The 19,947-nt window shown below is 31.9% G+C and overlaps 1 protein-coding gene across 4 annotated transcripts; it reads left to right on the forward strand.

The window, feature by feature from the left end:
- The first annotated feature begins 2,783 nt into the window (after positions 1 to 2,783).
- On the forward strand, positions 2,784 to 11,660 carry LOC134694749 (uncharacterized). 4 transcript variants are annotated; one of them, XM_063555799.1, is made up of 6 exons: positions 2,784 to 2,884; positions 5,833 to 6,477; positions 7,259 to 7,647; positions 8,258 to 8,621; positions 9,551 to 9,963; positions 10,595 to 11,660. In XM_063555799.1, exons 2-6 carry the CDS (start codon positions 5,866 to 5,868, stop codon positions 11,502 to 11,504), a joined length of 2,688 nt encoding a protein of 895 aa, XP_063411869.1. In that variant the 5' UTR covers positions 2,784 to 2,884; positions 5,833 to 5,865; the 3' UTR covers positions 11,505 to 11,660. The 4 variants fall into 4 exon arrangements, with proteins under 4 accessions (XP_063411869.1, XP_063411871.1, XP_063411870.1 ...); XM_063555801.1 differs by having other exon boundaries at positions 2,794 to 2,878; XM_063555800.1 differs by lacking the exon at positions 2,784 to 2,884 and adding an exon at positions 4,783 to 4,859.
- The last annotated feature ends 8,287 nt before the right edge of the window (positions 11,661 to 19,947 follow it).

Genomic DNA, 19,947 nt, shown 5'->3' on the forward strand with positions numbered 1-19,947 from the left:
TACAAGAAAGTATGTGTCCAAAAACTTATAATTTGTACTAAAACCTTGTACAAATTATAATATGTACAAACTTACATCTTGTACACAACATATACATACAATTTAATTCATTCATTGTGTTCAGGTTAATTAATATACTATCTGTGTTACTTGGTGGAGATATTTGAAACATTTGGACTTAAATAAAGACAAGGTTGTTGATGTTTTATGTTTGTTGATAGCCTGTTCCTAAGACTTGCAGAACTGTACAGAAAAAGACCTTTTCATAATAATTGTGAATAACTACCAAATTATTCATTCATGTCAAATTTATGTGATTGCATCTTGCATTACCTTGTAGGATCCTTTACAATAGATAACTCAGCTGAACAATTCCATCTTTATACCTCATAAATAATGTACTGTGTTAAAACGCTAGATTAAAACTGACGAGGAAAGGTAACATACGGCCAGCGAAAGCTCTATTTTTGTAGAGCCCAGGTGGTCATGTGGTCTAGCGGGACGGCTGCAGTGCAGGCGATTTGTTGTCACGATATCACAGTAGCATGGGTTCGAATCCCGGCGAGGGAAGAACCAAAAATTTGCAAAAGCAAATTTACAGATCTAACATTGTTGGGTTGATGTTTAGACGAGTTGTATATATATATTTCTAACATGACGTCCTTCAAACGCTTTGAGTACACATCCGTGGTAAAATATGAATATATTGCATTGGCTGTTCCGATCGTACTCCCACGTCATATGTTTTTTCATGAATGAAGTACACGACGTCATAGAATGATGACGTTATAATTTAAGCATTTTACGGGAAAATACTCGCTTTTGATACCGAATATCATCACAACAAGGAAACGTAAACAAACGATGCTAAAATGTGGTATAAGCCCATCTTTTATATACATAGAAGACATAAGTAAGTTATCATTAAAATTCATCCAAATCTATCTAAATAAGTTTTGTGAATAGTTTGAGCATGTCACTTATTCTGTTTGCTCCGTTCTTTTACGTCAATCTAAAAGTGCGTTAATTTATGGGAACGGCAAATAATGGCCTCCACCTAGAGCGCTTCGATCTACAAAAAATGCCGTATTTGTCCTATTAGAATCGAAATAATTCATGGGGGCTTGAATATATCTAGATTTTACCACGGGTTGTCCCTTTATGCCGATATTTTACCCCTCGCTATCGCTCAGGGTAAAATATTTGTCATAAAGGGCCAACCCGTGGTAAAATAACGATATATTCAAGCCCCCATGAATTATTTCTTAAATATATATACATGGAAGAAAGTATTGATACACCAAATTGAAATTCAATTTAAGAAAACACTCAATATTTTTTTGTGATATAATTTGTTGAAAACAAACTAGTTAAACATTCTTCAAATCTCAACTGACTTTTATCAATAAATGTCGACTTGATAAGTTTTAATCTGCACATGCAGCTACTGCACCCGATAACAATAAAAAGGATGATTTTATCCGCATTGTTTTCGAGACTTTAAATAACCAAGATTGTAAAGTTAAATGATTGACACCTTGAAATTGGTCCTCCACAACTCTCAGCAGCAGCAAGTTGGTAGATTATCAGCATGAGAGAATCAGTATGTCGCTGTGACAAATTGCACGCATGTTGGTCAACAACATTCCACAAAGTCGTTCTGTGAATCAAAATCGAAAACAAATGGCGTTAAAGACCTACCGAGAACTACAGAGACTAGGAATAATCCCTATAACATCAGCTACGGTAAACCAAGTCATATAAAGGTTTGTCAGAAGGAAACCTTTTGCAAACGGTACAGTACTAGCGGTTGTTTTTAAGGAAACTTTAAACACAAACTGTTCGAAAGTGACTCTAAGCTACTAGTTATCATGCGATAAAACCTTTCCATGAACCTTTGCTTACGAACAGACATAGATGGCCCATATCCAATGGTGCAAAGCTCGCTAATGTACGAAATTAGCACCTTGGAGGAAGACCCATTGGTCCAATGAAAGTCGGTTTATCTTCAGTGGCCTGAACGTAGCCCGGAGTCAAACCATATCGAACAAATATGGAACACTATTGGGCCAAAAGTGAGCGAAATTACATCCTTAGTTCAAACACTTCATGAAATAAACAATGAACTTCATCATAAATGGTTGTTCTTACCTCAGTTACAAATTTCATCGAATTGTGGCGCGCATGAGATGACGTTAAGAGACGGTTTTTCGTGTGACTAGAGGCTGCACCAAGTAATGACTCTTTGGTGCATGACTATCAAGCACGATGTGAACAAAAATCTTACGATTTAATTTTGAAATATCTGACATTGTAAAGTTCGATTACAAAAAAATTTTGTAAAATGCTTTTTTTGTACAAAAATTACTACATTTTACTACAAAGTTGTGGTTAATTAAAACATATTTTTATAATTTTTGTTATTTCATTTTAATACCAATGTTATCATTAACAATGTTTCAATACTATTATACGAATATCTTATTTCATACTGTATCCATAAAATGAGGCTGCTTTTCCAAAGTTTAGAAAATTAAGGTGTTGCAATACATTTTTTCCTTGTTTATATATGTATACGCATTGACTTTTCGTATACATTCGAGCGACGGATAATGCATTTTGTGTTTGCATATGAAACAGTCGAGTGCATGATTATGCATCAAAGCATATGATCTACTTCGTTAATACATACAAATGTATATTATGTATATTACTTTACGTCCTCGTTCAAAATGTTTAAGTACGAAATTTAAAGTTTATTCTACAATATAATGTTGGAATAAAGCCAAATGACCTCAAATGATGATTTCCGTATTTTGATAACTTTTCAAGTGTTTCACATGAAACAGCATATATGTTTATTTACGGGAAATACTATGTAAGGGTAAGATTTTATCAAAATATTTGTTATCATATTTTTGATATGTCTGTGCGATAAAAAAAAAGATTTTCTAAATTCTTGATAGTTTGTTACTTTGTATTTGTTTTTGTCTAATTGAATAAATAAGTTATCTGAAAAGATAAACTAATGTTTGAGTTTGTGAAAAGGTTTTGTATCATGAATTGATTAATAAGTCATATTTTTCAATCCTTTACAGAACACAGAAAAATATAAAAAAAAAACCAAAATCAATTGTATCCGATTTATTTTTAAAACAACCAAAAAACAATGAGATTTGTAGAAAAGACCGTAATTCGTAATAAAACCAAATACCCCATACTTCCCCATACTTTCCCATATCCCACACACATAGTAAAAAGTCTTCAAACATTTCATGGGCAGCATTCGAATAACCGTGTCAAAATTTATTAAATCGCATTATGACAAGATAAATTGTGAATCAATTTAAAAATATTTATCACAAAAGTCTAGAATAAACAATTCACAGGGTATTGACTTGATATTACATTGCTATGTGGCGTCTGTATTTTAGTCTTGACACCATTTAATTAATTATCGAATTGACCTCTAAAGACCTCCCATGGTCATATTGATTATATTGGCGATATAAACATGTATGTAGATATAAATAGAAAGCAAACTCGTTCAATCGGATTTCTAGGTCTGCATTATTTTATATTATAGAAGTTGATCATCGTGTTTACCTGTATAAAATGTTTTTTTTGTAAATCAAATCAGTCAATCAAATGTACCATTGTTTCACTTTCATTGTTAACAATCTAATTTTATATTAAACGAACACGCCCAGTCCATGCGTTATCCATCTCTAGGTAAGGGGGTAAATTAGATTTCACACGAATGCGGATTAAATTAGGCCGAATTATCCACTTGTAAGTCAATAATTCATCATCAATGTTTCTAAACTTAATTTGACATAAATGAACCATACTTTGAAATGATGTTTATATGTTTAAAATATCGTCTTGTTCAAATATTTTGCTAATATTTGTTTTGGTCAATGTATATATTGATATCATAGAGACGGCACAAGTGAGGATCTTTCCCAGCATTTTAAATAACCAAAATGATGTATCATATTATGTTTACAATTGCTTCTGTTCTTTGACGTTTGAAGACTCTGAAGGTTGATAAATTGTAATTAATTCAATAAAACTCACCTTTCAATGCAATACACCTACTGAAAAATTAAAATAAAAACTACTCATGCTTCATGTTTAATGAAGTCTACATTGGATTTCAAAACTCAAAATTCTAAAAAATAAAAGGGCGGACAAATATCCTTGTGTTCCTTTTTTCTTAAGTGTGCTACCAAAAGCGTATACCGGTTTGTAAAACATTTCTCTATAAATTGGAACTTACAAAGAATATATAAATGCAAACGACGTATGCTAATTGAATATTCTAGTTTCATTAACAACCAACACTACAGAGAGAAACGTTATTGGCATTGTTGTAGCATGCCTACTAAAAGGGTAGAAAAGAGCGTGTGATATCACCGCACTTTAAAATCAACACAAGAACCTAGATAAATTGTTGATCCATTTTAAAACCTAACCAGAGAAATAATAATAAGCAATATCATATATACACATACTTGAATCCAAAATAAGTACATACATCATGCACATAGTGTAATGAAATACTTGATAGGGAATGACTATGCAATATCATATATACCTGAATGCATACCAATTACATACAAAGTGTAATGAAATATTTGAAAGGAAGTGTAGATAAGAATATATTTTAAATTATTTGTATAACTAATTTTAAAATATTTATGTTGTTGACATAGAAATAAGATAAACAAACCCTTTTAAATGAAAACCTTCATATCAATTTTCTATTTTACCTAGTTAGGTGCATTTATAAAAATTAACGAGAATCATGTTACGGATCAAATGTTAGGAATTGTGTTTATATAATATATATACATGTAAGTAATCAGAAAAGGTTATTTAAACGGTATAATTTTCCATTATATTATTAAAAGAAAATACAATTATGTTTTTGTAAATATGTTTTGCAGAAATGAAAAATCCTTCTTTATATTATAAAATATCCCGTTAAACATTTTTGAAGATTTGCTTTAAAAAACGTACAGTGTCTCAGAGACAAGTCTAATTTATGAATATTATACAATATTATAGAGACAGGGTAAGTCATTTAGTTTTACTTTTGCTATTCCTTGTATATTTATAACTTTAGAACAGCGATTTTCTATACTGTTACCTTTGCTATATTCGTTTTGGTCATTGAAGCTCTTGAAGTATTTAAGTAATAATAACACAAATTGTTTCGATTTAATTTTGTTTGACTTTTCCGGGTGAAGGAAAGTTTAGAAAAGCATAACATTGCATCGTTGGTGTTTGTTTTGGTTAAAACCTATAGAATATCATACAATTTCTTGAAAATTTGTTTTCTTGGAAAAAAATATGAATGCTGAATTATATAGAACAATTCATTAAATATATTGTTTATGAACTTCCCTAAATCTAATTATATTGTTAACTCAATAGTTATATAATTAGTTTCCTGTATTATATATATAAGACACCAACTTGTTGAAACGATAGTGGAGTTGGATACATACATCATAAGCTATATACGACCTTACGCGTAGTTCGGTATGAAATCGATAAAAGCTAAATGCAATTTAAAAGACAATGAACAGGTACAGTAAATTGGTTTCGATCTAGTCACCAATTATAAACGATGTCGATCTTTTTAAGAAATGATATTTGAAATTTATGTATGCATACTTCATGTACTCATTATATAGATGCTGTACAATCGGAATAGATGATCACAATGCATGCAAGCGGTTTAGAATATGAAAAAGAAACGAATGTATAAAAGGTAATGTTAAAGACTTTGTACGCATGTTATCGTTTTATCATTGTTTTCAGTGAATAAAAGTGTTTGCACTGAAAAGCACGAAGATGAGTGAAAACCTGGTGATGCTATCAACACCTCAAAAGGAAATGACTGAGAACCACATTGTGTTTCAAGATTCAAAACCCGTACGGTATCCACATGAACAATATACATCGACTTGGTACCCGAAAGCTGCCTATTTATTTTCATCCATACTGGACACATGTTTTATGAAAAATGAAGATTTAATTGTTATAGATGTTTGTGCAGCAGTTACATTTAAGCTTTTAGATTGGGTGCAAGATTTCATCACAATTCTTGATATAGAAAAACATATAAAAAAAGAAAGAATCTTAGATGCATCCACGATAAGACCAGGAGATATTCTGTTAACGTCAGATTATCAACATGTAATTGTAAAATGCGTCAATACTATCAAAAGCGAGCAAAGTCCGAACCGTGTAAGTTTGGAGGTAGTGCACGCTTTAAATTATTTGCTCGCCTCGAAAAGGGTGGTTAAAAACAGTTTTGCTTTTTCGCAACAAGAACCCATCATTAAGGTGTGCAAACAGAGTCACAGAGAAAGAGAAATAGTTCGTCCAAGTGTTGATGTAGCCGTCCGATTAATTGGACGAATTTTGCTATTACGATCCAGATATGACTATTGGTTGCTTCCGGTATGTATAGATTAATTTTAACGGATGTTGAGAGAGATGATAATAATCTTTGATTTTATTAAAGTTTCTTACTTCTATTTATTCACTTGTCACGTTTTGTACATGTACTCCCATTATGTGGTACGGTATAATGTGCAAGAAATTCATTACGACATATATAGAAATTATTGTTATCTTTAGGACATCGAAAAAAAATTGATTTGAATTCCAGTTTTCTATTAATTTAAAATCATTTGATAATTATATTGCTATTTTTTATTAAAAATGTGATATGATTCCCTATAACACAACTATCAGCCATGCAGCATAAAATCGAAGAGCATGATAGTAAAAACTAAATTTGACGAAACGGGCCTATCAGCGACGAATATGAATGAAAGTGATAGTAGTTAACCGTTTTTCAATGATCAAAAGTCGAATAAAAACAATAAATAAAGTTACACCGAAAAGCGGAGGGAATGGAGTGTACGTCAAAGAAGGCAAATCGGTGGCGTTGTCAGTGGAAGCATCTCCGGCTGTGCATGCATCTGTACCCATGTTAATCACTCAGTCAATAAGTGCAAAAGAAAACCATATGTGATCTAAAAATTTACGACCCTGAATACATATTGTAAACAAGTTGAACAATCGACACATGGTATAGGTCAATCATAACCGATACCTCATTTTAAGGGAGATCGATGAACAGCTCACATGTGTATTGATCGGAGAATCACAATAACTAATGCATAGCTTTTTTTCTTCTTAAACATATTGATACATCTTATTACATTTTCTCTAGAACTCTTGGGACCTATTTGCTGTAAGAATGAGTCAACGGAGATTTGACACCATTGAAAATGTAAAACCTGGTGATATTATATTATTCACTTACCATGGGTTATACCAGAAAGGAATGATTACCAGCAAGATTTCAGCACCACACAACATTCTTCAGGTTCAAATATATTACACTGATAATAACGGAACAGTGTCAGAAACTGACAATTCCTACAATTTGGATAGCGAACAAATAGTACGGTATGCGTACCGTGATTTGGATTCCGTTATGAGGAAAAGAATACTCTTTACAGCAGAACAAATGAAAGGGAATTGCTTATTTAAAAGGTCAATTTTCAAGTCTTTAAAATTTGTTCTAGGTTGTATGTCTGGGGATTTTCTATTGAAAAGGTGAGTAGAAAATGTGAATATATTTAAAAACTTTCATGAATACAAATACATCATTTATGTCCTCTCTTATTTATCTTAATATCACGGGCTTATAATTTATCACATCGGATGCGTGTTTCGGTTACACTTTTCTCATACTTCATGTAATGTTCAACTCGAATAGAAGAAGAACAAATAACGAAGTTAAATAACATTGAACATAAATAATTGTAGAAAAATTGTGCATGATTTGCTTTGGGTCATCTATGTATGAGGTATGTGTTTCGACTGATTTTAACATTTTTGCACCCAGTAAATGTTAACCGTATCAATGATAGTTTCTGTCATCAAAGGACTGTTGATGATGCCACTAGTGATGCCATCAAAGACAAACCGTTCAATGAGTAGCGGAATAAGAACTGTGTAAAAGCCACTATTAAATGTGCCATTCTTATGAATAAGTTTGCAGCCAGGTGTACATACGAATTATCAAAAAGAGTCAAAAGATATCGAACGGATAATCAAATTTATAATCAAACTGGACTGATAATAAAATTGTGTTTATTTTATTTTGAAAATATTATTGTTCTTGTATATCATAACACATTAATGCTTTCAACTATCATTTTAGACGTATTGCAATTTTCATTGGCTTTAATGAAATGAAATTGAAAACAAGTGCTTTTCCAAGAATTGAAAATATTGAAAAATGGATGAAATCAAAGTCCTGTGATAAAACACCAACGACAATCAAACTTCCCGAGTTAATTATGGGCACGACTGTATTTGTTCTGTCAAGCACAGATGGGGAATCAACACCAGTGTTTCTGTATGACGACAAACACATCATCAGAACAAAGACGGAAACATTCACATCTCCTTCAACAGGAAAAGAAAAAATAGTATGCCGCCACAGTGCATGTAAGGCAAAAGGAGAACCAGTATTCGTTATCTGTGTATTAACAACTGACAAAAAGGGACAGTTAACAAAACAGGTTAGATTTTATCAGAGTTAATTAACGCTTAAATTAGTTTCCAATAGTTTTGAGCTCAAATGGTAAAAGAACGTTTTAGTATGTATTTTTGCTTATAACTTTTTTCATTGTTTATGTCGACAATTGCATGGTAAAAAATTTAAAACAACACGTTTAATAATTTCAATGCGTCTGGGGCGCTTTTCTAGATTTACCTTCATCAGGAACGCTCAAAGCCAAACATTTGAAACCCAAGGATGTATAAGTACCTAAACCGTTGAAGAGCTATCTGTCAAAAATACCTAAAATTGTTAGCTAAATTCATCTAAAGTCAATTTATAAACGGACAATTTTAGAATAGATTATTAAATCATGTCAGCATCGAAGTTCTGACTACTGAGCTGATGATACACTCGGGGTAAATGTCATTATCATAATCAGCGAATAAACGAATTTGAATGTTTTGTGTAATTATTCTAACATTACCATTTTATACAACATTATACGACCAGTTATCTAATGAAACATTTAACTTTTGAGCGTTCCGTGAAGACATATCACTTTTAAAAAACATAGATAAAAAGGAGATATTTGACACATTTTAAAAATCTCCTTCCATTGTAATGATTCGTTCCATAGTACGACAATATATCACGTTGGAACTCTTCATCTTATAAACGTTTAGGATTTTCAAGTATTCAGACCTAGTTTCACTGACGAGATATTTACTGTCGAAACGCAGGTTTTGTGCAGAAAAGTTGATACCATCAAAATAATTATTACCTTGCAACATTATTCTTGAAAGAGAAGCGAAAGAGACCAAAGATACAAATTGACAATATAGATATATATTTCTATTGATATAGTTGTCATTAAAATACGATAGATATAACTAATAATAGTGACAGACTGAAAATTAAATAAAGGCAATATTGTTTTTATTACTACAGGATTTGACTTTGGTTGACTTATCAAACGAAATTACAGAGGATTGGTCAGACATACTTTACATAATTCCAAAAGCATCCAAAAACAATCAACACGACACACGCAGAATTGTAAGCCATACAATAAAAGAGCGACTGCAAACAACGTCACATGCACTATATTGCAATGTATTTTTTAAAGAGGATTCTGATATTAAGAAGAGAATTGCTCTCTTTGCTGAACATCGAGTTAACAAAGCTATCCGAGAGCACAACCGTTCCCTTTCATTAATGCATATTGAAAAGCCATTGAATGGAAAAGATGCTAATTCAATTTTGTATGATTATGCACAAAAAATGAAAAAACTTGAATCGTTTATCCCGAACGACACAACAGACCACTACGCATGCCACAAACTAGAAGTTTTGCTTCAGAGGTATTCTAGTATATTATGAAAACATAGAAGTGATCAATTAATACATTATATGTAAACAGACAAATAAGTAAACTATTTAAGAAACTGGAATATACGCTTAATGATAGAAGTGTGATACAGATTATCTTTTCCTTGAACAAAACAATAATATGATTTTTTAGTATGATGTAAGGATATTATCAATTTTACCACTTACACAAATATTTCTGTACCGAAACATATATACTTGACGTTATCTTTTACAACTTATTTTCATGAAGTATAACTGTAACATTATAAGTATAATATAGTAAAGTGATACAAAATATCAACTTTCTCTAAGTTAAGTATATGTGTCTTGTGAAGACAATATTAAATATGATCTTTAAATGGGATTATGTCATTTTGATTAAGTAGTTTTTAATTGACTTATATGTAAGATCTTATTTTTTTTTAGAAAAATTCCAGCTTTTTTTTTTTACCAATCGAAAGTGATATTGTATTTCAACTGTGACAATCATTTTGCATGTTTTTACTTAATGAATAAAAGATGTTTGTAATTGCCAATGAGACACTCACTTAAATATTAATAAAAACCTTTTTTTTATTTGAAACGGAAAACATAGAACATAAATTGCACCTTATTTTGCAGAAACAAAGATGTTTCAGCATTTTCATTAGATGACGGTCAGATGCAAATATTTACTATAGAAGAGGAATCCGTTCGTCGTTACATAAGGGAATTTGGTCCGAAAAACATTTGTGACTTTACATTTAAACCATGGGGTGGTACACCAAAAGTAGCCAACTATAATTTAAAACAAGGCAGCAAAGTTAATAGAACAACAGATCACAGTCAGGAGTATGGAACCCTAGGTTTTTTCGTACGTGACAGCGAGGGGTGTATTTACTTTACGACATGCGCACATGTAATTTCACAGTATACAGATGCGTACACCGATACTATTGAATCCGCCGTTGGAAAAAGTGTATTTGCTACTGATCTTTCGAGTGCCTCAATCACCAAAAGTCTCGACATATCATTGGTTAAGGTTTACGAAGAAAAGGTTGAAGATTGTCGATTTGGATTACGAGATTCTAAGGACAGGTTTGTAACTGGAACAGTTACACTTGCAAACGACAGTGAAATGAAAAACATGGAAGTATATAAATGGGGAGCAAAAACAAGTTTGACCACAGGTACTTATAAAGGATCAATTTTTGTGAAGGAGGGTGAGGAATTCAAAAATCGTATTCATTTTATACAAAGTAAGTCAAGAAATGCAGATTTTGCAAAAGAAGGTGATAGCGGTTCTTTGATTTGTTTTGAAGCGACGGATTCACCACAGTTACCTGTCGAGTCTGCTGCCTTTATTTTTGTCGGGAAGTGCTTAAGCGGGAAAGAATGTTTTCCAGAAGAACTCAAGGAAAAGGACATTTTCGCAGGGCTTGGCTATCATGTAAATGAGGTCTTTGAGTGCAAAGTTCGTAATTTGAATCCGATGCTTACACTCGGGAATGCCAATGGCTCTGTTCAACAAGGAGCTGGAATACAACATTAGTCTTAAGTAAGCACTGTTTTGATTTAACATGTATAGCAGACGATGTTTGTCCTAGGTTCAAAACTAAGACATTCAAAAACAAAGTTCATTGATTATTTTAAGAAAAAAATAGCGCTACATTAACCAAAATAACCTCCTTGCACAAAATGATCTCATGGTCACACTATTTCAAATATATTTTTTCTTAGATTTATGTAATAAACAACTTATTATCAAAAATTTTATTTATGACCTTTCCCATAATCGACATTACCAGGAGCTTTTAATATTTATATATATTCATCCGTGTTCCTTATCTCATATAATTGACCAGTTGGCGAAACCTTTTTTTTTTACATTTCTATAGACGGCGTTAGTATATAAAAACAAAGCTAATTTTTATCATGTTGGTGGTCAGGTTTCTCGTATATCATACACATATACTTGAGAACGTTTTCAATGTCAACGTTTAATAGTTTATAAAATGCAGGTCTAAACTTACTCGTATTTTCTTCATTCTTAATGCTTCGTTGTTGAATATAGATATTTCGATTTCAAGAAGTGAATCAGACGTACGCTCATTTTAACAAAGTTGATATATTCTATGATGTCAATATGGTCGCCATTGAGACACCAACAAAAAGCTTAAACTAAAAGGCCAGATGAGAAAACGCATCTTTCAATATATTGGATTCAATATAAGACTATTGTTTGCTTGAGAGTATGGTCAAGTTCAGTCGTTGAACAATGTTGTACATGATCCACAAAATGAAGAAAAATAACAAAACATAAAACAATGATATAAGTTGTACTTAGATGGTGTGAACGTATTTGTGGGACCTTTCAAATGTTCTCTCTATCTATTAGGGATTGATGATCCAATGTAGGTAATTTCAGGAAAGTTTTTCCTACAAGATTTACAAATGGAGATAATTTTAAAAAACAAATATTTTTTACTCAAATTTACAACGTGCTAGTTCAAATCGTTTAGTTTCGAAAATTTCATTTTTTCATAATCAAATAAAATTGAGAATGGAAATGGGGAATGAGTCAAAGAGACAACAACCCGACTAAATAAAAAAACAACAGCAGAAGGTCACCAACAGGTCTTCAATGTAGCGAGAAATCCCGCACCCGGAGGCCTCCTTCAGCTGGCCCCTAAACAAATATATACTAGTTCAGTGATAATGAACGCCATACTAATTTCCAAATTGTACACAAGAAACTTAAATTAAAATAATGCAAGACCAACAAAGGCCAGAGGCTCCTGACTCGTGTTGCCTTATACGAGTATAAGTGCTCCCAAACATTCACTTTACATATATGAATCGAATATATTGTAATAATGAAATACACTACAAACAAGCGGAGCAGACCGATTACTAACATCATAGGCATGTAATATGAGATACAAAAAAGACAACACAATTGTATCTCGATTTGAGTGGAAACTAGCTAGCTAATATTTCTAGCCGGTGAAATATCATCATACATTTAAAGTAAAATAAGTTTTATTATCGAGAGGCCTGTACCGTTATCTTCACATGAATGATTGCCTTTGTCAACAAAATTCATTCTTACTTTCCAAAATATTAGAAGTGTGTTTATTGAAATAATGGTCCTCTAAGAAGAAAAAGGTGTCAACTTCTCAGACTAGTTTTGTGGAAACCTGATGAAGCAACATTTTCTACAGCTTTAATTAATATTCGACGTCTAATATGATATACTAATTACTAAATGATAAAGTACCTTCGTTAGAACGTTCATACATGTAATAGCTTACTGGTACTTTGAAATTATTTTCGTCTTATTTTGGAGACATGTAAGAAATATTAAGATAGATATAAGAAGATGTGGTATAATTCCAAATTAGGCAGCTAAACACCATTGAAGTGGATGTATACAGTTATTAGCAATCTTCCGCAGTCAACAATGAAAAACAAAAACCGTTTAGTCGAATATAAAAGGAAATATATAAAATAGTTCGATAGAAAAGTTCAAAGCCAATAGAAACTAAGATATCAAACAGAACTCATCAAACATCCAATGGATTGAGTTTAAAGACGCCATCAATAGTCAGAGAAAAACGAATATGTGCAATAGCAAAATAAGGGTCTCGCACATCATTAGTATTTGGTATAGCTTATATCGAATAAAGAAACAAAAGTAATCAAAATTCATATCAATAAACACTACTTAAAGATATCACTACAGTGCCGGTTATAATTAATAACACGTGTCTGTAAAGGATTGGTGGGTTTACCCGAAATGTTCCTAATATGCTTAGAAATTTTTTAATTTATTGAATATTTTAGTTTAATAAAAGGAATAAATGAAAAATGAGAATACCTTTAGAACTATAAAAAATGATACGTCAGAAAATGATTACAACTCCATGGCCAAAAATAAAAGACGAGACAAAAAAACAACAACCAGAAAACCAAAAAAAAAGCTTCACATTTAAAATAAGCTATTAACCACTTCGACGAAGTATTGAAGTAGGTCATCTCTGAAATCTGAATTTAAAAAAAAAAACGATTTATTTAGTTACAAAAACTTCAAATGCAAAACAAAGAAGAAGAAATAACTCCAAAGAAGTAACGAACAGTTCGGGGATCAATAGAATATATATATTCCCGTTACTGGAATAACAGTGGTCAGTCCGGTGTTTATATGCACTTTAATTTTATGACATACTAAGGATTAATTTATCCTGAGCATAGATGACCTTGGCGATATTTGATACAATTTTAGGGAATATGGGGTCCTCATTGTCTGCAAGTGTTCACTTGTTTGGCTCTCTATCTATTTTGATCTGAGCGTCACTGATGAGTTTTATGCAAACGAAACACACGTCCGTCTTATAACATTATAAGCCTGGTACCTTTAAGAACTATATGATAATAATTTAATTTTGAATGAAACGCGTCTTCTGATCGGCTGACCTTATTTTGTTATCAGCCCATAGACATAATTTAGTCATGTGACCGTGACGTCATCAACGTTTTTATCATGTTTTTCTACGGTTTAAAATGAAATTTATAATTAAGTTATAAGAAATGACTGTAATATGTTTTTCTGTCTATTCGAAATAACATAAAAATGTGGTGCACACTGTTAAAATAACCCGCTACGGGCGTAAGTCAGTGTACACCAAATGTTTTATGTTATTTCGAATAGACAAAAAATATTACAGTCATTTCTTAAATAAATTTGCAGATCTTCCATATGTGGGCTAAAATTGTTAGTGATGCTTAGTCTTTATTTGTCTATGTTGTGTTTTCTTTATCATTAATTGTTTGTCTTTCCTTTTTTTAAAAGCGTTTTGAGTTTATATTCGACTTATTAGGTTGAATGTTCTCTGGTATTATTAGTTCTCCATTGTGTTACTTGTGGAGCAGGATCTGCTAACCGGCTAGAGGACTTGCGACCACCCCTATTTTTTGTGGGATTCGTATTGCTTAGTCTTTAGATTTGTATGTTGTGTCTGGTGTATCTTTGATATGTCGTTGTCAGTTTGTTTGAATGTCCCTCTGTTATTTTCGCCCTTCTTTTAACTAAACATAAACAGATTTGTACCCAGTCCGGAACCTTTTGCCTTTGCCCGTTTTGAATATTTTTTTGTAAAATTTTGGGTCATTTATATGTTTGACAGGTTATCATGTTTATTGTGACATTGGTTTTTGCTGAACAAGAATACATTAATGTCATGTGGTCAGCTTACGCCCCCGGGTATAGGGTTTCCTCTCTGTAGTGCAAACTGTTTGTGGACCTAGCGATAAAAATGAGAAAGACAATTGGGAATGTTGATGGGGAATGGGGATGTATTTGGCTTTGTGATTGGGTTGATGTTTCCTTGACTCACTTCCCGTTTCCATTCTTATTTTTATGATGTTTTCCCTGCTATATAGCTATAGGTTATTAAGTGGAGAACGTCTGTATATAATACATTATCTTAACGAGTTTGCATCGTGAAAACATTGTTCCTCCTGGAAAACAGACACACACAGCTGTTCTGTAGAGCATGCGATCTATTTGCCACTATACCGCATGTACTGTGTTACATTTCTATATAACATTGACGTCAAAAGAAGGCATCACTCGGCTAACGAAAGCTATATTCTATATATATATTAAACACAATGCAGGTGATGTCACCACGATGTTGCATTAGTGGGGCAAATTTTCAGATTCAATATTGTTGGGCTAGATTTTGGACAATATATGTATAAAGGTTAAATGCACTTAGAATAATTGTAATTTCCGTATTACTGTGGGAAAATGTCATGTAACAATAATTGATAAAAAACCGTCAAAAGACAAAATGCACGACGAAATTGTGCAAACATTTAGCAATATACCTGTCTTTCAAAATGAACAGGAACATGTTATTAGTTTAAGTAAATTATACAGTAAATTCTTAAAGTATTAGAAACATACGATATGTTTATAAGAGCACAAATAATTAAGAATGTATTTTTTTCCCTAAAATTATAAAAGTGCATAAACATGATAAAGAGACCGATACAAAACGGAAAATACGACAAATGCGCTTTCAAAGAATTACCGTAGTTACCCAATAAAATGTCAAAAACAGGGGTACAGTAGTCAACACTGTGTTGCAATATTAATCACTATAAACACAAATAAATAGGTAACAAAGAAGCACACAAAGGCATATAGACAAGCACGCTAGCAGAAATGAAAGACCAAAATACAAAATGATACAATAACACAATAGCATAATGACAGGATACATGTATATAAGTACAGAACCACAAAGAAACACAAAAAGGCATATAGACAAAGTACAATAGCAAAACTTAATGATATGAATACAGAAATGTTCATAACACAATAACACAATGACAGATGTATAAGTACTCATCCTCGTCAAATGTATCTAAGAAACACAACAATGCATACAGACAAGGCGCCATAGCAAAAATGAAAGACAAGAATACAAAAATCACGTCCAATGGATATAAAAAAAACCCAGACCAAACAGTAAAAGCAATATTCACAAACACAAACAAAAGGATAATTAAACCCATTTTTAAGACTACCAACAACGTCAGTACACATAATCTATATCTTAAGACCATTGCCTATTATTTGTGAAGTAGATACGGAATATTTATAAACAAGAGCATGATACCTTCCAATAAATTTCTTTTAGAAAAGGACACTGTTGAAGTTTGACAAAGTATGAGTAGAGGCTGCAAGCTCTTGAATACCGAATTACTTGGAAAATGTGTAGCCTGTATTCATGTTAAATTAGTATATTAGTAAAAAGGTGGGGGAAATTGATGGTTTTAAATTAAAATCATATATTCATGAACTATATACTGTTTGTCAAAATGCTGAAATATAAAATAAAAGGAACCAGAATGTCAAATCAAAAAGAAGAATCATCAAGAAAAGATGCGAAATACGTATTTTTATTTCCTTTAAGTGAATTATACTGTAAGGGCTAGCTCAATAATCGTATCGTGTTTATTCTTGTTTTAAAAACTCCATCAAATACATGATACGAATACAAAATTCAAACAATCATGAAAGCTTTTGATGCCCCTGCAAGAATTAGAACAAGCTTTTAACTTATCATTTCAAAAGATATATAAAAAAAATTGTAACAAGGAAGTACGAAGCAGGTTCAATTTCTAACATGTTAAACCATTACTATACATTTCGTTAAATCGAAATAATTTGCTTGATAACTAGTCATAACTTCTTCTAAATTTACCCGTTGTGAGATTGATTTGTTTAAAATATTTGACGACTGAACCAAACAAAACAATTTTGCGTACACAGTTGGTTATACCATAAAGCATTTCTGTCCTACACATGGAATTTACCGTCTGTTTAAAAAAAAAATCAAACAAATAGTGAACTCCGCGTAAAATTGAAACAGAAAGTCCCTGATCAAATGGCAAAATCAAAAACTTAAACACATCAAACAAATGGATATCAATAGTGGATCTCGATGCTGTTCAATAGGAGTTAAATATTTTTTATATTTGGAATACTTTTATAATGTGCGCTATAATTTAGCATTATACATTTTAGTTGTAATTTATTAAGTTCCAAATGTGATCTACCAAATTAGACTTATGCACAGAACAGTTCTTACATAAGCATCACAACAGATGCTAAATAAGGGGACATGCTCTACGTATAACTAAGAAGCATTTCAGGTTTTTAGTTTTTTATGTTGATGTTGTGTACTGTTGCTTGTATTTGGATCCACTTTCTGTTTTACATGGCATTGCCAACTAAGTTTTATCTTACAAATAAGACTTACATCTAGAACTATGCAATGAGGGTCGGTTAAAAACAAAACTTTACAATAACAGAGATGATTTTAGCTTTCCAGTTCTTTGTAACAGCATTCAAGTAGCACTTGCTCACTGAGCATACAGTTTCGAGTTGATACGAATTTTCCTATCATGATTTCATTGATAGAGATTTGCTGCTCTTAATGCACAAAGAAGCTTTTAATCCAAGAGTTTTAAGGGATGAAGATCAAATCATTCCTTCTTAGATTTTACGAACACCAGCAAGAGTTGGTTGAACTTTTCATAGATGACGATGTATACGATCCAATCGTCGCAGCTAGAGTCCTCTCCCACTTCCACAAATGTGACCTGCCAAATTAGAATGGTTGCTCAGTATTAAGTTTCTAAGTTGTATTTTGTGTACCGTTGTATATCTGTTTGACTTTTTTAGCCATGCAATTTTTTTTTTTTTTTCGTCTAATGAATTTGAAAGTGCTTTTTATGTTTTTTTTATGGAATAACCGTTTCACAAATGATATCGGATATGTTTCTTACGTGGTGACTACAATCCCCTTCCCTTTCATGAATGTGACCTACCGAATTAGACTATTTACCGGATTTGTTATCACATAAGCAACACGACGGGTGCCAAATGTGGAGCAGAATCTGCTTACCTTTCCGGAGCCCCTGAGATCACCCCTAGTTTTTCGTGGGGGTCATGTTATTTATTCTTTAGTTTGCGATGTTGTTTCATGTGAACTATTGTTTGTCTGTTTGTCTTTTTCATTTTTAGCCATGGCGTTCTCAGTATATTTTAGATTTATGAGTTTGACTGTTCCTTTGGTATCTTTCGTCCCTCTTTGAGCTCTCTTTTGTCTCCTTTTTGGTGTTTTCCGCCTCTCTTTTACAGGAAAACAAATCATTTTATTGAGATTGATTTATTGTATTAATGTTGTCTACTTTACTTCAAAAGGTTTACAATGTTTGCATACTACTTGTTTAGTGCAACAAATAAAGGAAACAGTAGTATAACGCTGTCCGAAATTCATAAATCGATTGAGAAAAAAACCGAATCCTGTTTACAAGCTAAACGTGAGGGAAACGCATCAAAGATAAGAGAGATAAGACACAACAGAAGCAGAAGATTAAAATGTAACACACAGAGAAACGAACTATAGTATAACAATGGCCATTTTCCAGACATGGTACAAGACATTAAAAAAAAAATTGGTGGGTTGAACCTAGTAAGATTTCATGAAAATGTATAGTTCTGCATGTTTTTTTTATTTATAAACTATAAGAAAAATATACACTATACAACACAAACTCCACCTAAAAGTACAGGTGAAGTTTGAATGTGTTAAAATACTTATGTTTCTCGAAACAATATAAAAAGGAATTTTCCACCATTTCACTTTTGTAATGATTGACATGGGTGGTAACTGTGGTATATATTTCGTTTAATCTGACTTTCCGGTTGAATCTGTAATATATACATGTTGAAGATAAATTCAGTCATACATATATGTTGAATATACAGGTTGATTGTTACTGATACGGATTTTCATCGGGACATTATATTTTAAAAGCTGCAACTATCACATGTTTATTTATAAACTTTTATTTTTAATTATTTTGACCTCAGCGCCACTGATGAGTCATATGTAGGTTAAAATTTAAGCCTGATACCTTTGATAACTATATAATCTAATAAACATGATAAACACGATACATAAGTGTGCATAATAAATATCATTATATGAATATTATTTATCATAAGAATCAAAGAATATTGTAATGAAATAAATCTATCCAGTTAAAGGCAAGGTATGTTTAACCACGTAGAACATTATGAGCGTCATGACCATGCTATGTCTAAAAGCATATCAAATGATACGTTGCCTGTTGTGAGTTGGAAAATCAGTTAAAACAAATCTTTATGTATAAGATCAACTAAAAAAATACAGGGAAACACTATTTTCTGTTCATTTACTCCAATATTAGTTTTAACAACACGGACAAAATGCTTGAAGTGGCCAAACATACCAAATACTGGTCGATTTAATTTTGTTAAAGAGTTTATAACTATTTATTGAAGTAAAAACAGGTAAAAAGAAGGAAATATTCAAAACGTTTGCCCGATTTAGTTTTAAACGAGAGATATCGGTATATTTGAAAAAAACACT

The sequence above is a fragment of the Mytilus trossulus genome, chromosome 13 (genome assembly GCF_036588685.1).
Source record: "Mytilus trossulus isolate FHL-02 chromosome 13, PNRI_Mtr1.1.1.hap1, whole genome shotgun sequence".
Taxonomy (NCBI): Eukaryota; Metazoa; Mollusca; class Bivalvia; order Mytilida; family Mytilidae; genus Mytilus; species Mytilus trossulus.